We start from the raw sequence: 18526 nt of genomic DNA, 5'->3' as shown, positions 1-18526 counted from the left end.
GTAGGTACTTTATGAGCAATGTATCATCGTTGGCATCTAGGAACCTGACTCATAAACTGTCTTTAGCATTAAATTTAACTCTAGCATAAAATTTAACTTGCATGTGAAGGTGGCGGTATATGGAAAAACATTTGGGAGGCTATACACCAAACCACTGTGAAAGAAAGTTATTCATGACGCTTGTTAAGGAATGTGAGGTAGACTTTATTCAGGGGGACTGCCATGGTGGGGTTTTGATGTAGGGGAGAGAGATTGGGCTCACTTCTGAATACAACAGGGAAGAGTGGGGATTTGTATCCGAGGAGCACAGTTGGGCACATGGGGGTTGCGGAGGGGCAGGAGGTGGTGGATGGGAAATTACCAAGAGGATAGGGTAATTTTTTGCTAACCTGGCCTGGCAGGATTCTTGTTGAAGACAGACTGGGGTGATCAGATAATACCTGGGGAATGGTGGAGGACGAGGAATTTGATCAGATACTGAAGGTTGTGTGTGTGTTGGGGGAGGGGTGGCTAAGCTAACTTGACAACATTCTTGCTTAACTGGACTCCTAGAGGACATACACAGGTTGGGATTTAGTCAGGCTTAGAGGATCCCAACTAAAGTTTGGTCCAGGAGCGAGTCTTTGTCACCTCTGCTGTGATTATCTTTGGGGAAAGTCGGGGCACTGTGACAAAGTAAGGGGAGGGGCTTTAACTTTCACCACCTACATTTAAACAACATTTTATAGGAGGGTAGTTGCTACCTTCCCCTACCCTTTATATTACTCTTATACATAGATAATCATTTATATCATTACAGGTTTTGTGTGTGAAACTGTGCGGAAGCCTGAAATTCTATCAATCAAATCTTTATAGTACACTGGTGCCATCTGATGGTAAGCTTTCTTATCACTTCTTTGATTTCCCCAGCTGATTTATTTTCATCCTTCTAAATTAAGTGAGAAATGTGAGTTTTGAACAAAACAGACTTTTCTTGTATCGCCCCTTCCACTCTTCCCCCATCAGAGTTCAGTTTCTTCCTTCTCTGCTCCCATTAGATCTCTGATGTCTTTTGGCAAACTCCCATCCCAGTTATCAAAGGAGTTAGAGATAATTTGGAAGTAGTTTCTGCCCTCAGTAAATTTTGACCTGAGAAGACCCTAAGCAGATAATTATAACAAAGTGTGGTACACACTTAATAAGATGTTAATGGTGGGGGGAATATGTTAACTAGTATAATGAAGGCACTATAAGAGTGATACAAATTATTACAGGAATTCAGAGGGTTATGAATTCCACATTTAGGTATTCCTTCTAGAATTTTTGTTGTTCATAATGTTTAATAATAATTTAAAAGTTATTTTTTAAAGTAAATTTTATCCATCCTCTATTATCAACTTTTTTTTTTCTTAACAGAAATCACAATTAATTATAAACATGGCCTTCCCTTGATAACACTTACTTTGCCATCCAGAAAAGAGCGCTGTCAATTTGTAGTCAAGCCAATGTTATCAACAGTTGGTTCATTCCTTCAGGACCTACAAAATGAAGATAAAGGTATCAGAACAGCTGCCATCTTCAGAGCAGGTATATATATATATTTCCAACTTTTCTTTTCTCTTCTTTTGAAACTTTGTTTTGTTTCTTTACTTTCTAGAAAACTATTATGTAATAAATGGTTGGTCTTTACTGAGTCCTTCATTTTTTAACATGAGTAATATTAAAAGAATGAACTCTAATGGAGAAGAAAGAAATGGAATACGTTTAATTCATGTTTTGGTTATTTATTTCATAGACTTAGCCCCCAGATTTTTCCCTGAGAAAATTTTAATGATGTAGTAATTAGCATCTAGTTTTCTATAAGAAATGTGAATAATTAGAAAATGAAATGCAGGCTCCATGATTGAAATAGACAGTGGATAAGACACAAATAGTTCACTTATCTTTGTTATAAAGCAATTATGGTCAAATGTTTTTTGATTAATTAATTCTCAGGAAACTAGTTTGATACCAGCAGAGGTATGAGATAGACTTTTAAATAAATCTAGGATATAGCTTTTAGATTTGTATGATCTGAGGACATAAAAGCAGGCCCTACTGCCCCTAAAAAGAGAATAAAGAATTCTTTACCCCAGCCCAGTATACCAGGCTACTATAAATATAAACAGATGAATAAATTTGCAGTTATTTTATTGTAGTATTACATTCTTAGAATGTAATATTATTTAAAAGTTAATGATTACTAGTACAGTTTTGGAAAGGAAATTAACATTCTTCTTCCCTGTCCAAGTTCAGAACCAATTAAGGGATAGATATAAAAGTTGGAAGAGTAGATTAAAGAACTTATTTACTTGACAAACTTTGAGCACCTAACAGATGTTGACCTGAAACAAACAGACTACCAGATATTTCTCCAGCAAAGGTGGGTTTATTGCAGATAGTGGAGAACTGTAGTCTGCAGCCGCTCACACGAGCCACGTGTGAGGACTTGCAGGAGGAGGAAAGGAGGATGCTTCTGTAGAAGGAAAGGAAGTGGGGAAGACGTAGCAAACAAAGGGTCCCTGGCTTTTCATTGGCTGGGTCCTTGCTGGGAAAGAAGAGGAGCGCTTCTTCCTGCTGGGCTGTGCTGCCCTCACAGGTGTGAGAGCTCCCCCTTCTGGTCTCCAGACTCTATTTAATTGAGGTTCCAGTGTGTTAACCCTTTTTTACACTAACGTATGCCAGGCCTTGTTCTAGATGCTAGAGACAGCAAAGAACAATAGAGATTAAACTCCTGTTCTTATGGAACTAACATTTTACAAGGAGAAAGAAAAAATAAATACTTAATTTATAAATTATATAAATTTTAAATTTATGTATTAGATAATAAGTTACAGTGAAAAAGCAGAGTGGTGGGGAGGTGGGAGTGTGTGTGTTTGGGGGAGGTGCTCACTAAGGTCACATTTGAGTGAAGACCTGGAAGAGATATGACAGGGATGGGAGAAGAGCTTTCCAGACAGAGCCCCTCAGGTGGGAGCTAACCCCACTGGCAGCCATAAAGGGAGGGAGTGGATCCAGGTAGGAGGGGTGGGGCAGACTAGGGAAAGCCTCCATGTAGGTTGCTGGAAGCACTTTGGATTCAACTGGAAGGGGAGTTTCTTCCTGGTAAAACCTAAGATCAGGAAATGAGGATTTAGCCCTGTGGGCACAATGGCCTAATACTTCATCCTTGACATATTCCTGCCAGCCACAGAACAGCGAATCCCCTGGGCCTGCCTTCCTTAGAACAGGCAGAATTCAGAAGGGCACCACACACAGTGCTCGCCTGGAGTGTGTGCCAGAGAAAACCAGAATTCTTAGTGTAAAGGAGCTCTTTGGACTGAGTTCTTGGGATTCATATCAGTACTTGCCCAAGAACAGGTGAAAAATTCATCACTGTATCATGAGCTCCTTAAAAGTGTTTCATATCCATCTCTAGCTGATCCTGTATTAGTATAAAGGAGAATGTAGTACTTCAACTGAGAAATCATACTCAGCTGATTTCTTTTTATTATAATATTTTAAGGAGCAGGTTTGAAGTCATTTAAATGTAAATTTTTAAATGACACTTGCAAATCAGATAAAACGGATTTGGTGTGTTGCTGATCTTTTTTTTTTTTTTTTTTTTAAAAAGAGTCTCTGTGGGTGGAATTTGCCAGCATTTAATTTGGGCTTGAAAAGAGTGTTCTAAGCTTGTCACAGTTTTGCCCATAACGTGGGCTGAGTTATTTGGCAGTTCCTGGGAAGATGATCTCACCACAGCTGATGAACAGGAACCCAAACAGCCAAATTCTAGGAACAGACCCAGGTGCAGACTTGACTTGCTGCCTTCTGGAACAAAAGAACTGCTGAGAACCAGACGGGAGGCAGGCATCTGGGTTCCTCCTGATTTTACTAGCAGTGTTACTGTTACCGTGCATATTAGTGTAGCTGAAACCTCTCTGGTTGAATGCAGCCAAGCAAATGCCAGGCCAGGCGAAAATATACGTCTTGGACTTTATATCAGGTAATTATGTGTAGACTATTCTGAAAGAATAATGATAGAGAAACCCCTCCCAAGATGTTTTTTTGCTTTTATTCAGTGAGTTTGAATCTTAACCCCTGGGTTACATTAAACTTCAAAAATATAACAACAGCTAGGCTGTATAGGAAGCTGTGCCAAGCACACTGACTTTTAAATTTTCCTAGATTTCTTTTTTTCTGAAATGTTCCTAGGATATTTGAAATCACTATGAGAATCTCTCCTGCCTCTCTCCACCTCTTTAAAACATACCACACAAGTGCATGTTTACTCCTGAATTAATTTTGCCTCTTTTCCTCTTTCCTAAGCCAGAAAGGGAGGGAGCCTTGTGTGGTGGTGGTTTGAGGTGGTTTAAACAGTACAAATCACTCACCTTTAGTAATTAGAAATAAAGGAAAAGTGTTAGTCACTCAGTCGCGTCTGACTGTTTGTGACCCTGTGGACTGTAGCCCACTAGGCTCCTCTGTCCATAGGATTCTCCAGGCAAGAATACTGGAGTGGGTTGCATTTCCTTCTCCAGGGGATCTTCCCGACCCAGGAATTGAACCTGGGTCTCCCTCACTGCAGGCAGATTCTTTACTGTCTAAGCCACCAGGGAAAGTGAAAGTTGCTCAGTGGTGTCCAACTCTTTGCGACCCCATGGACTCTATAGTCTGTGGAATTCTCCAGGCCAAAATACTGGAGTGGGTAGCCTTTCCCTTCTCCCGGGGGTCTCCCCAATCCAGGGATCAAACCCAGGTCTCCCACATATGCAGGTGGATTCTTTACCAGCTGAGCCACAAAGGAAGTTTGAAAAAAAATAAGAGAAAGGTGGGCTTTTAAAAAATGTTACTACCTGCGTTCCTCCACCACAAAGTCAGGGGTTTGGCTCTAAGCCACAGAGATGGACACTGGCTGAGCTGAGGAGTGTGTCAGCAGGCTTTCTGACTGGAACTGACAGAAAACCAAGCTCAGAAGAGGGCAGGAGCCGCAGAAGGCCGTGGGTGAAGAAGTTAGCCTGGGAATGGTTGACGGGGTTTGCTGCTGACACCCCATCCCCCAGCCTGCACCTCCACTGGCCTTGCTGTGATGAGTTCCTGCCTCCCAGCCCGGAATCTGTACATGACTGTCTGTAGGAACAGTCTCACCAGGAACATCAGTCTGAACCCCAGCCCTGCTGACAGAGGGTGGGTGATGGGGTGTCTGCTTGTTCATCTTAGTCCAGTGTAACGGGCAGTATTGGGAGGATTACTCCCAGTGGGAACAAGTATTGGGTATTGGGGAGCTTCTGCCCACCCAAAAAGGCAAATGTACACTACTGTATTATAAAGACCTGGATTAGTATTTTTCCATATGTTGAAAAATGGTTCTTATTATTCTAAAACAAGGACATATTTTTGCATTTTCAGATGGCACTGAAATTGCAGCTTCAACCTTGATGGAAATTTTGCTAATGAATGATTTTAAACTTGTTATTGATAAAATAACATATGATGTACAGTGCCCTAAGAAAGGTAAGAAGCACAGCTATGAACTATCTTAACATTTCCCTGTTGCTGTGGGCCTTTTTCAGGGAGCAGGCTTATCCTGAGAATCTTTTTAATTAATTTAATGACCAAGAAGGCTTTGGAGAACCAGTATTTAAGCTTTTCTAGCAAGGGTAGAAATGATCGGTAGAAGTTGGGTGTCAGGGCTTAATGTAGTCTCACATACTCTTTTTAGACTTTTAAGACTTCTTTCTAGGATCTTGAATGCTTAATTTGACATTATTGGGTTAAGAAGTGGACCTGAAAATCATGAACTCAAGTGTATACTCTTGCACAGTTTTTAAGACTTTTTTTTAAAGTAGGCTTTACTTTATTTTTTAAAGGGCAGTTTCAAGTTCATAGCAAGATTGAGGAGATGGTACAGAGGCCCTGTATACTAATGTACCCATTCCCCCCCAGACTCCCCTACTGTAAAAGCCAGAATGGAACATTTGTTTTTAGTCATGAACCTACCATTGAAACATTATTATCACTCCAAGTCCACACTTTTCATTATGGTTTGCTCTTGGTGTTGTGTATTTTCTTGGGTTTTTAAGGCTTTATTTTTTACTGAACTGTAGTTGATTTATAGTGTTTCAGAGCTCCACAAAATGATTCAGTTACGTGTGTGTGTGTGTATGAATGAGCTTCTTTTCCATTATAGATTATTACAGGATATTGAATGCAGTTCCCTGTGCTATGCAGTACTTGCTATTTGTTTTATTGTTGTTTTCCAGTCCCTAAGTCGTGCCCCACTCTTTGAGACCCCATGAACTGCAGCATGCCAGGCTTCCCTGACCTTCACCATCTCACAGATAGGATGAGATGGCTGGATGGCATCACTGACTCAATGGACATAAGTTTGAGCAAACTCTGACAGATAGTGTTTATTTTGTATGTAATAGTATGTATATATCAATTCCAGATTTCCAATTTGTCTCCCGCTTGTTTTATGGGTTTTGATAAATGTATAATGACATGGATTCACCATTCCAGTGTCATTTCACACAGAATAGTTCCACTGCCCCCAAAATCCTCTGTGCTGTCCTCCTTCCTCTCTACCTAACCCCTAACCTCTGGCAGCCACTAATCTTTTTACTGTCTCCATAGTTTTGCCTTTCCAGAATGTTGTATAGTTGAAATAGTACAACACGTAGCTTTTTTTCAGACTGGCTTCTTTCACTGAGTAGTATGCATTTAAGTTTTCTTGTCTTTTCATGGTTTTACAGTTCATTTCTTGTGTGCGCTATTATTCCATTGCCTAGATGTATCATAGGTTATGTATCTGTTCACCTACTGAGGGACATCTTGGAGGTTTCCAAGTCTTGATCATTACAAATAAAATGGCTATAAATGTGTATGCAGGTTTGTATGTGGATATACTTTTTCAGTTTGTTTGATTAAATGCCAAGGAGCATGACTGCCCACATAAGGCATGCATTTCATTGTGTAAGGAACTGGTAGACTTTCTTCCACACGAGCTGCACTGTTGTGTATTCCCATCAGCAGAGAATCAGAGTTACTGTTGCTCCACATCTTTGCCAGCATTTAGTGTTGCCAGTGTCTTGGATTTTGGCCTTTCTTAAAGGTGTGAAGTAGCAGCAGTCCATTGTTTGTCTGCACTTGCCTGATAACATATTTCACATGTTTACTTGCTATCTATATACCTTGTTTGGTGTGGTGTCTGTTCAAGCCTTTGACCCACTTTTTAAGCATGCTGTTGTTTTAAGGTTTCTTTGTGTATCTTGGGTAACAGTCTGCTATCAGATCTCTGTTATGCAGGTGTTTCTCCCACTGTTTCTCATGTGCTTGTCATTGTCTTTTGTTTTGTTTAATGAAGCTGAGTGTATCAGTTATCTCTTAGGTGGACTGTGCTTTGGGTGTTGAATCTAAAAAGTCATTGCCAAACCTGTTCTTGCATGTTGCCTTACCGTATTAGTCACATCTGTCTTAATTTCCTGGTCTGATAATCCCAAAATCCCTACCATATCAGATTCTGATGCTTGCCTTGTTTCTTTAGATGGTTTTTTCCTTGACTTTCACCTGCTTTGTGGTTTTTTGCTGAAAGCTGGACATGATATTACTGAAAATAGAAGCTGAAGCAAGTAGGTCTCTCTTGTGAGGTGCTGTGTGAGTCTGACCAGGAGTTCGGCTGTTTCCTATAGCTGTGGGTGTCAGAGGCTTCAGTTTCTTCTCGTGTCCCTGCTTTTCTCTCCCCTGTTGTGTTCAAGTTTCTCCAGAAATTCTTATTTAAATAGAGTCTGTGTCATGTACAGAACTGGAGCCCTGCTGATGTAATGTTAAGGTATTGGGGAGGAGAAGCAGTCTGTAATCTTCTGATTAAATCTCAGGGTTTTTACTGGGCCAGGATTACTGTGCTGTGACCTTCAGAAGAGTTTATCTTTTTTTTTTCTCTTTCCAATATGAGACAGGAAGGTTAGAGGGGCCTGGAGTTGGCTAACTGCCCTTCCTCCAGGCCAGATTAGGCTCTGGTAGAGCACAGTGACTCCTTGAACAATACAGGTTAGAACTGTGTGGGTCCACTTACACGCAGATGTGTTTCAGTGAGCACTGCAGTACTGCGTGGTCCACAGTTGGCTGAGTCCATAGAATCGTGGATATAGAGGGCCAGCTATGAAGTTATATGTGCAGTTTTGACTGCGTGGGGAGTCAGTACTCCTAACCCCCACGTTATTTGAGGGTCAGCTGGTTATTTCCTAGGTATAGAGAAAGTAATGCTCAGGGCTACTTGAGAATGGTTAATTTTCTGCTGTGTCTGCTAGAAGCAGATCTCTGACCTCCACTGTGAGAACCTGATGGGACTGCTGGAGATAAAACTCATGAATGTAAGTGTGTTTATTTCTCAAACTAGTCAGCACTGAGCCTCCAGCATTTCAACAGTTGTAGGTTAGTGTTCCTGCCTGTATTGGCTCCAGAGGATTCTGCTCTCAGTTAAACTATGATTGTGGACTGCTGAGGGTAGGATGAATAGTGAGTCTATGCCTTAATAAACAGATGATGAGACAAGTAAATCAACATGTAAGGGAGGGCCCATGTTTATAATTATAATGCCAGGTTCTGACTGGTAAATATGGGAGGGCTGCTGTAGTTGAAAAATCATTATATTGCAGCCAAATTCAGGCAAGAATCATCAACAGATGCCAAGGGGATGGAGAGGAGGGGAGGAGGTGACTTAGATAAAATAAAAAACAGTGAAGAACCACAAAAACAATTGAAAAACAAGTAATAAAATGGCAATAAGTACATACTTATCAATAATTACTTTAAATGTCAATGGACTGACTGCTCCAATTGAAAGACATAGGGAAGCTGATTGGATTAAAAAAGACAAGAATCTTTTGTATGTGGCCTATAAGAGACTTACTTCAGAGCTAAAGACACATACAGATTGAAAGTAAGGGATGGAAAAAGATATTTCATGCAAATGGAAAATGAGGGAAAGACATCAGTAGACATTTTTCCAAAGAAGACATAGAGATGGCCAGTAGGCACATGAAAAGATGCTCAACGTCACTAATTATTAGAGAAATGCAGATCCAAACAATGCAATATCACTTTACACCTATTAAGACTGACTGTCATCAAAAAGTCTACAGATAACAAATGTTGGCAAGGATGTGGAGAAAAGGGAACCCTTGTGCACTGTTGGTAGGAATGTAAATCAGGGCAGGCATTTGGAAAACAGTGTGGAGGTTCCTCAAAAAGCTAAAAATAGGACTAGCACCTAGCATTCAGTTCAGTTCAGTTCAGTTCAGTTGCTCAGTCATGTCTGACTCTCTGCGACCCCATGAATCGCAGCACGCCAGGCCTCCCTGTCCATCACCAACTCCCAGAGTTTACTCAAACTCGTGCCCATCGAGTCGGTGATGCCATCCAGCCATCTCATCCTCTGTCGCCCGCTTCTCCTCCTGCCCCCAATCCCTCCCAGCATCAGGGTCTTTTCCAATGAGTCAACTCTTTGCATGAGGTGGCCAAAGTGCTGGAGTTTCAGCTTCAGCATCAGTCCTTCCAGTGAACACCCAGGACTGATCTCCTTTAGGATGGACTGGTTTGGTCTCCTTGCAGTCCAAGGGACTCTCAAGAGTTTTCTCCAACACCACAGTTCAAAAGCATCAATTTTTCGGTGCTCAGCTTTCTTCACAGTCCAACTCTCACATCTACACATGACCACTGGAAAAACCATAGCCTTGACCAGACAGACCTTTGTCAGCAAAGTAATGTCTCTGCTTTTTAATATGCTATCTAGGTTGGTCATAACTTTCCTTCCAAGGAGTAAGCGTCTTTTAAAAATTTCATGGCTGCAGTCACCATCCGCAGTGATTTTGGAGCCCAAAAAATAAAGTCTGACATTGTTTCTACTGTCTCCCCATCTATTTCCCATGAGGTGATGGGACCAGATGCCGTGATCTTAGTTTTCTGAATGTTGAGCTTTAAGCCAACTTTTTCACTCTCCTCTTTCACTTTCATCAAGAGGCTTTTTAGTTCCTCTTCATTTTCTGCCATAAGTGTGGTGTCTTCTGCATATCTGAGGTTATTGATATTTCTCCCAGCAATCTTGATTCCAGCTTGTGCTTCATCCAGCCCAGCATTTCTCATGATGTACTCTGCATATAAATTAAATAAGCAGGGTGACAATATACAGCCTTGATGTACTCCTTTTCCTATTTGGAACCAGTCTGTTGTTCCTTGTCCAGTTCTAACTGTTGCTTCCTGACCTGCATACAGGTTTCTCAAGAGGCAGGTCGGGTGGTCTGGTATTCCCATCTCCTTCAGAATTTTCCACAGTTTATTGTGCTCTACACAGTCAAAGGCTTTCGCGTAGTCAATAAAGCAGAAATAGATGTTTTTCTGGAACTCTCTTGCTTTTTTGATGATCCAGCGGATATTGGCAATTTGATCTCTGGTTCCTCAGCCTTTTCTAAAACCAGCTTGAACATCTGGAAGTTCACGGTTCATGTATTGCTGAAGCCTGGCTTGGAGAATTTTGAGCATTATTTTATGACATGTGAGATGAGCGCAATTGTGCGGTAGTTTGAGCATTCTTTGGCATTGCCTTTCTTAGGGATTGGAATGAAAACTGACCTTTTCCAGTCCTGTGGCCACTGCTGAGTTTTCCAAATTTGCTGGCATATTGAGTGCAGCACTTTAACAGCATCATCTTTCAAGATTTGAAATAGCTCAACTGGAATTCCATCACATCCACTAGCTTTGTTCGTAGTGATGCTTTCTATAGCCCACTTGACTTCACATTCCAGGATGCCTGGCTCTAGGTGAGTGATCATACCATTGTGATTATTTGGGTCATGAATATCATTTTTGTACAGTTCTTCTGTGTATTCTTGCCACCTCTTCTTAGTATCTTCTGCTTCTGTTAGGTCCGTACTATTTCTGTCCTTTATCGAACCCATCTTTGCCTGAAATGTTCCCTTGGTATCTCTAATTTTCTTGACGAGATCTCTTGTCTTTCCCATTCTGTTGTTTTCCTCTATTTCTTTGCATTGATCGCTGAGGAAGGCTTTCTTATCTCTCCTGGCTATTCTTTGGAACTCTGCATTCAAATGGGATTATCTTTCCTTTTCTCCTTTGCTTTTCACTTCTCTTCTTTTCACAGCTGTTTGTAAGGCCTCCTCAGACAACCATTTTGCCTTTTTGCATTTCTTTATCTTGGGGATGGTCTTGATCCCTGTCTCCTGTACAATGTCACGAACCTCTGTCCATAGTTCATCAGGCTCTCTGTCTATCAGATCTAGTCCCTTAAATCTATTTCTCACTTCCACTGTATAGTCCTAAGGGATTTGATTTAGGTCATACCTAAATGGTCTAGTGGTTTTCCCTACTTTCTTCAGTTTAAGTCTGAATTTGGCAATAAGGAGTTCATGATCTGAGCCACAGTCAGCTCCTGGTCTTGTTTTTGCTGACTGTATAGAGCTTCTCCATCTTTGGCTGCAAAGAATATAATCAATCTGATTTTGGTGTTGACCATCTGGTGATGTCCATGTGTAGAGTCTTCTCTTGTGTTGTTGGAAGACGGTGTTTGCTATGACCAGTGCATTCTCTTGGCAAAACTCTATTAGCCTTTGCCCTGCTTCATTCCGTACTCCAAGGCCAAATTTTCCTGTTACTCCAGGTGTTTCTTGACTTTCTACTTTTGCATTCCAGTCCCCTATAATGAAAAGGACATCTTTTGGGGGTTTTAGTTCTAAAAGGTCCTGTACATCTTCATAGAACCGTTCAACTTCAGCTCCTTCAGCATTACTGGTTGGGCATAGGCTTGGATTACTGTGATATTGAATGGTTTGCCTTTGAAACGAACAGAGATCATTCTGTCTTTTTTGAGATTGCATACAAGTACTGCATTTCGGAGTCTCTTGTTGACCATGATGGCTGCTCCATTTCTTCTAAGGGATTCCTGCCCACAGTAGTAGATATAATGGTCATCTGAGTTAAATTCACCCATATGCCCCAGCAATTCTACTCCGGGTATGTATATGGAAAAAAATGAAAGCACTAACTGGAAAAGATACATGCGCCCCAGTGTTCACAGTAGTACTGATTACGATAGCCAAGATGTGGAAGCAACCCAAGTGTTCACCAACAGATGTGTGTGTATGTATAGGAATATTGCTGTATATACTCAGACCTCAGGAGACATTTTGGAATGTATACTCAGCCATAAAAAAGAATGAATATTGCTCAGCCATAAAAAAAAAAAAAGAATGAAATTCCCCCATCTGCTGCAACATGAATGGACCTAGAGAGTATTATGCTGAATCAGACAAAGACACATACTATATGATGTCACTTATATGTGAAATCTAAAAACTAAAGCAGATTAATGCATATAGCGAAACGGAAGCAGACTCACAGATATGGAAAAGAAACGAGTGGTGACCAGTGAGGAGAAAGAAAGGGCGAGAGGCAAGATAGGGGAGGTGATTAGGACATACAAACTTCTGTGTATAAAGTAAGCAAGAATACAGCACAGAAAATCATAGCCATTATTTTCTAATAACTGTTAATGGAGTATAATATGTAAAGATACAGAATCACTATGCTGTCCACCTGAAACTGATAGAATATCATGTCAACTATATATATGTCAGTAAAAAAAAAATAAGGAAATGCTAACAAAAATGGGAGTAAGTCATAAAGACACAGGAGCCAGCTGAAGGGCCTCCCGCTAACCATATCTGGTACAATGTGAACATCATTGGCTCCCATGTCCTTGTGACATGCTTGCCCCTTTTTATTTTAAACATTTTCTTTCTTTCTCAGGCTGATCTTATACTCCATCACCGATACCAGCCTTTTCTCTAAAGATACCTCCAAGAAAAATATTTCTAAAAATTTTTAAAAGAAAAAATTTAAATAATTAAAAAAATCAGAAACTGTGATTCCCTTTAGATCTATATCTTGTTGAAAATAACTTATACTTGAATTGCTTTTCAAATGTATAATTGTACTGTTGTTTACATGTTTGTACACCAGCTTCCCTCCCCAGTGGACCCTAAGATGATTTTGGATAGAGAGTTGAGGGTTAAGAAGGATCTTAGGTTAACACAGGTATAAAAGTGAACCTGTAAACTGATGTGTTACAAACTCAGGTGAGGTATTTACCTGGGTTCTGGTAGATGGACACTCTTTTTTCCTGTATTATTCTTCCTTTTTTTTAAAAAAAGAAACAGTTCTGGTCATATTACAAAAGAAAAAGAGAAACATAATGAATTTTACACCTACAGTCTGGTCATTATCATTCCAGAAAGAGATGAATGGAATCACCTGAGACAGGAATAAGTGCTGATATCAGATGCCCCCCAAGGAGTGGGGAGCGCCCAGGCAGCCAGCCATGGGACTCAGATTTGGTTCCCTGTGGGAAAGACGTGGTGACGGCCTCACGTTTCCTTTGTGTCGCCTTTTCTCAGAAAAACTGAGCGGCGAGCAGGCGTCTGAGATGGAAAACATGAAATCGTTGGTTTACAGACTGTTCACCGCCTTGCATTTAGAAGAGTTTCAGAAGAAGAGAGAGCACCATCTGCTGGAGAAAATTGACCACCTGAAGGGACAGCTGCAGCCCCTCGAGCAGGTTTGGAAGCATCTCGTTTGTAAATAATCATCATTTAGTCACAAAGTCGTGTCTGACTCTTTAGCGACCCAATGGACTGTAGCCCGCCAGGCTCCTCTGCGCATGAGATTTTAACACCCCATGTTAGTATAACTGCTCCATGTGAGCGTTTTTCTGAATGCTTCACATAGGTTTATTTTCTCCTTTAATCCTCGCAGTGAACCTGTGCATTCGGTATTATCAGCCTCATCCTTTGCATGAGGAGACTAAGGCAGCAAAGGCACACAGCTAACGTGTGGAGGAGCGCTTGAGCTCTGGCAGTCTGACTCCGGGCTGCCGTCTTAAACTCTGCTGTGCGTTCTCGCTGTGGATGGGCCAGTGCCTCAGAAACTGAGAATAACATTAACTGCGATGCACTAGCTGGAGCACTACCATTGTTTATTTTTTTAAGACAATAGGCCCTCCGCTCCCACTCTGCTCAACTGAATTGCAACTGGAAAATTAGCAATGGCTTCCTAACATCTGAAGTTAATCAGTGGCGGAAGGAAAAAAAAAACAGAAACTTTTCTAGGAAGGAGGGGCAGGAGTCTGTTTCAAGGGAAAAATGCATTTTTTAAAACCTCTGTTCCTATTTGTGATTTTTAAAAATGGGTAGGTATATGTGTATCTTTGTGTATGAATAAAGAGTTTCTGGAGATAGAAAAAATGTTTTATTGAAGTATAGTTGATTTACAGTATCATGTTAATTTCTGTTGTACAGCAAAGTGATTCAGTAGTGTGTGTGTGTGTGTGTGTGTGTTTGTATACACACATTCTTTTTTACATTCTTTTCTATTATAGTTTGTCACAGGACATAGAGCTATGAAGGGATAGGCTACCCACTCCGGTATTCTTGGGCTTCCATTGTGGCTCAGCTGGTTAAAAAACCCGCCTGCAATGCGGGAGACCTGGGTTCAATCCCTGGGTTGGGAAGATCCCCTGGAGAAGGGAAAGGCTGCCCATTCCAGTGTGCTGGGCTGAAGAATTCCATGGACTGTATAGTCCGTGGGGTTGCAGAGTCAGACATGATTGAGAGACTTTCACAGGATACTGAATATAGTTCCCTGTTCTATACCTTGTTGTTGAAAGAAACTTTTGATGGTAGTTAGCTGTAAGGTTACTTAGGGGATGCCAGAGAGAGGGACTTTGTTTTTGGATTGTGTACCCGCATTTTTGGGCTTCCCTGGTAGCTCAGACAGGAGAGAATCTGCCTGCAATGTGGAGGACCTGGGTTTGATCCGTGGGTTGGGAAGATACCCTGGAGGGGAGGGTATGGCAACCTACTGCAGTATTCTTGCCTGGAGAATCCCCATGGACAGAGGAGCCTGGAAGGCTACAGTCCACGGGGTCGCAGAGTCGGACACGACTGATAACTAAGCACACCCACATTTTCATTTTTCCTTTCCTTTTTAAAGAGTTGGTAATGCATTTCACTTGTGTTAAGATTCAAAAATCTAAAAAAATGGCTAATGGAAAGTTTTCTTCCTACTGTCCTCCCAGTACCATATCCCTGAACTGTGAATCATTCCAGACTTTTATCTGTGTACAAACAAATGCAAATATATGATTTTGTTCCCTTCTCCAGTAGAGTATATGCTGTTGTACACTAGTCTCAGCTTTCTTCACTGACAGTATATCCAGGAAAGATCTCCCTATTGTACCTAGAGAGCCTTCTCACTAAAGCTGCATGATAGCTTGATGAAAAATTGATAGTTTTTGGTGTTTTACCCTTCAGAATGAACCTATAATGAATCATGTGTGTGCAAGTAGGATACACAGAAGTGAAATTGCCGTGTCAAAGAAAGTAGACATAATTTTAGTTAGATTTTAGAAGATGACTTTGAGTTTTTCATTGTATACCCTTCTGTACTAAATTTTTTCCATGACCAGGTATTAACATTATTATTTAAAAAATGGTTGACTAATGAATTGATTTGGAAATCAGTGATCACTCATGAACGTACATGTTTCATAAATTGATTTTTCACAAATCTTACCTCTTTAATGCAGACATGTATTACTTTCACTCCTTTGGGTTTTTTTGTAAGTTGGTGCACTGTAAACAACTCACAGTCATTTGATTTTTGCTCAGATGAAAGCTAGAATCGAAGCTCGCTCGGAAGCCAAGATCAGTGGCCTCCTGTGGGCTGGACTGGCGATGCTGTCCATTCAGGGCGGAGCACTGGCCTGGCTCACCTGGTGGGTGTACTCCTGGGATATCATGGAGCCAGTCACGTACTTCATCACGTTTGCAAATTCCACGGTCTTTTTTGCATACTTTATAGTCACTCGACAGGTAAGTAGTTTGTTTAGAAAATGGTTAAGTTATAATGTCTTTTGTAAATAATTCCTCACTCAAATCAAGTAATGAGCAAAAAAAAACCTTCTTTCTTACTGAATTACTGCTACCTGGGTTCTTATCAGCTGTTAAATTTTATTGTTTTTCCAGAGGATGGAGATTTATATTAGCACAGAGAAAGTGTGTATAACCTCTATAGAGAAATACAGTGCAACTTAAAACTCCTCCTTTGAGATACACACAGCAAATTTGTGTACTCTGTGCCCTGTTTATAATTCAAACCACCCAGTAACTTGAGCTTTGTCTTGTTTTGCCAAAAATGTCCATTTTCCATTTCCTCTTTTCTATCCCTGCATGTGTGATTTCTCTTCCCTGCTTGCTTGCTTTTGAAAGGAACAGCTGATCTCAAGTGAGACTAAATGTTTCACTTGGTTGCCTTATGCTGGCTGTGATGGCTACAAATGTGGCAAATATTTTACTGATGTGCCTTCCTTTACTTTGTTGTTGCTAAGACAAGTGTCTTTCTTGCTGAGGTATTATGTTCATTTAAAGCATGTTCTGTTTTGCTTTGCTTTTTTTTAGGATTACACTTACTCAGCTGTAAAGAGTAGGCAGTTTCTTCACTTCTTCCATAAGAGGTCAAAGCAGCAGCATTTTGATGTGGTACAGTACAACAAGCTAAAAGATGACCTTGCCAAGGTACCTCATTGCAAATGTGACATCTTACAGCTGGTCTTGTCTGGGAGCCAGAATTTAGGGTCAGGGAAGCACAGTCGGTGGCTCCCCCACACGGGTTAAATCTTGGTCCTACATGGGCTTCTCTGTATTTTTGGTTTGTTTAGTGAGACAGCTGACGTGTTGACATGTCCTATACTAATTTCCTACAGTTTTTCTTCTTGTCGTCTGTATTCTACATGGGGATAGCTTGAAATGTAAATAGGAAAAGTCTTAAATGACTCTGAGGTAATGAAATAATAGTTTTCAATAGAAATCTATTTCTAAGTGAAGATGTGTTTTTAAAGAAAGAAGTCCCACATCAAGCTCAACTGCAACTTCTGAACCCATTAAGAACATAAAAGACTTCTAAGAACATAAGCACTCTGATAAAACAATTTTAAACTCTCTAAATGCTTCCCAGGTTTCTTCTCCGTAAAAACAGAATCAGTATGGCATTCCTCCTTTCATCTTTTCCTTCTTTCAGATGAAAAAACAGAGGTGTATACCCTGTTGGAAAGTGGGGAAACCAGGGTTTGAAGCCGAAAGTTTGGCTCTGGAGCTGTACTCTGGAGCACTTCCATATAATCTGATTCCTAGGCAGCTGTCATCTCTGGCCTCTCAGCAGACCCATTAGCTTTTTAAATTTTTCTTAGTAATTTTATAAGAAAAGTTTTGGTAAAAATGTCTTCTGCTGTTCAATACATGATCATTTAATAGCCAGCGATCATCACATCTTCTGTTACCTGTACCTTTTAAACTACCCATCCCTCAAATTTAAAAAAAAGGAAAGATTTAACAGGAATTCACAGTCCAAAAATTGGAGATAAAGAGGCTTTAAAAATACATTAACATTCCATATAATCATTACTTAGGAAAAACCTAATGATACTTTTTGGGGTACTTACATTTAAATGATCTAATCCAAGAAGGCTAAAGAATGTTCTCCTAACTAGTTTCCAGCACTGGGCATTGAAGATTTAGATTTTTTTTTTAAGGTAATAAAGTTGAGAAAAAGGGGAAGCTAATAGGTCAGATTAATGTTTTTTTTTTTGTTGCTATTGTTTTTCATGAGCTAGAAAAACCACTGCAAAGGGGAACACAAACATAAGAAGAACTATAAGGAAGTGCTATAAACTCATATTTTATATATACTATAAATTATATACTATATATACTATAAACTATAGCATAAACCATATACTATAAACTCATCTTTTACCAAAGAATCCACATAAATTGAAATATTGTAGGCAGTTGCCACTTGTAGTTTAGATCTATGTGTTGCCCTCAGGAGATGTTAAAGTTATAAAATTCCTTGGAACAGTGATCTGATATGCTCGTGGTTCTCTCTGATCAGTGCCTCCTCTTCCCTTGGACAGGCTACCGAAGCCCTGAGACATGTGCGCCGCTCTCTCTATTTGCGGATGCAAGTAGAGGAACTCGATGAGAAGAAGTAATCTTACATTTTTAATGTCAGTGAATTTTTCCATGATGTGTTTATTTTGCAACTGGAACTTTTTGATTCCCATAGTTCATTTGCATTTGACTGTTTCAATCCCATGTTAATTAAAAAAATGCTTGCAAAACACAGCTATTCTTTGATGTTCTCATTTGAGATTTTCAATTTGTGGATTTTCACGGCTTGTTGAGGTTTACTGCTGGAAGGATCTGGGCTGCATCCATCAAAATCGAAGCTGCTGCTGTTAGAGTTCAGCACTGAAGCAGCTTTGTCAGCCTGTCCCGTGTTCCTTCCCGTGCGGACGCGGAACGGCCAGTGTGCGGGGGTTCCCTTTCTTAGGCTTCATTTAAAATCATCTGGTCATTAATTTCTTTTTAATTCACAGTAGCTGGAAGGTTTTTATCAT

General features: G+C 40.4%; 1 protein-coding gene across 1 annotated transcript in view; it reads left to right on the top strand.

Annotated features, from left to right (window-relative positions):
* The window catches only part of MCUB (mitochondrial calcium uniporter dominant negative subunit beta), a 103518-nt gene extending 85267 nt beyond the window's left edge, over positions 1-18251 (top strand). The window contains exons 2-8 of the mRNA XM_043870893.1: positions 800-875; positions 1396-1566; positions 5407-5511; positions 13467-13627; positions 15738-15941; positions 16527-16643; positions 18041-18251. Of these exons, the coding sequence (XP_043726828.1) occupies positions 800-875; positions 1396-1566; positions 5407-5511; positions 13467-13627; positions 15738-15941; positions 16527-16643; positions 18041-18118 (912 nt within the window). The 3' untranslated portion in view covers positions 18119-18251. The remainder of the gene's footprint in view (positions 1-799; positions 876-1395; positions 1567-5406; positions 5512-13466; positions 13628-15737; positions 15942-16526; positions 16644-18040) is intronic.
* Positions 18252-18526: the final 275 nt, after the last annotated feature.

The sequence above is a fragment of the Cervus elaphus genome, chromosome 17 (assembly GCF_910594005.1).
Source record: "Cervus elaphus chromosome 17, mCerEla1.1, whole genome shotgun sequence".
In the NCBI taxonomy this organism is placed as follows: domain Eukaryota; kingdom Metazoa; phylum Chordata; class Mammalia; order Artiodactyla; family Cervidae; genus Cervus; species Cervus elaphus.
Note: the sequence above shows the minus strand (reverse complement) of the source record. Positions and strands in the feature narration are given on the sequence as shown.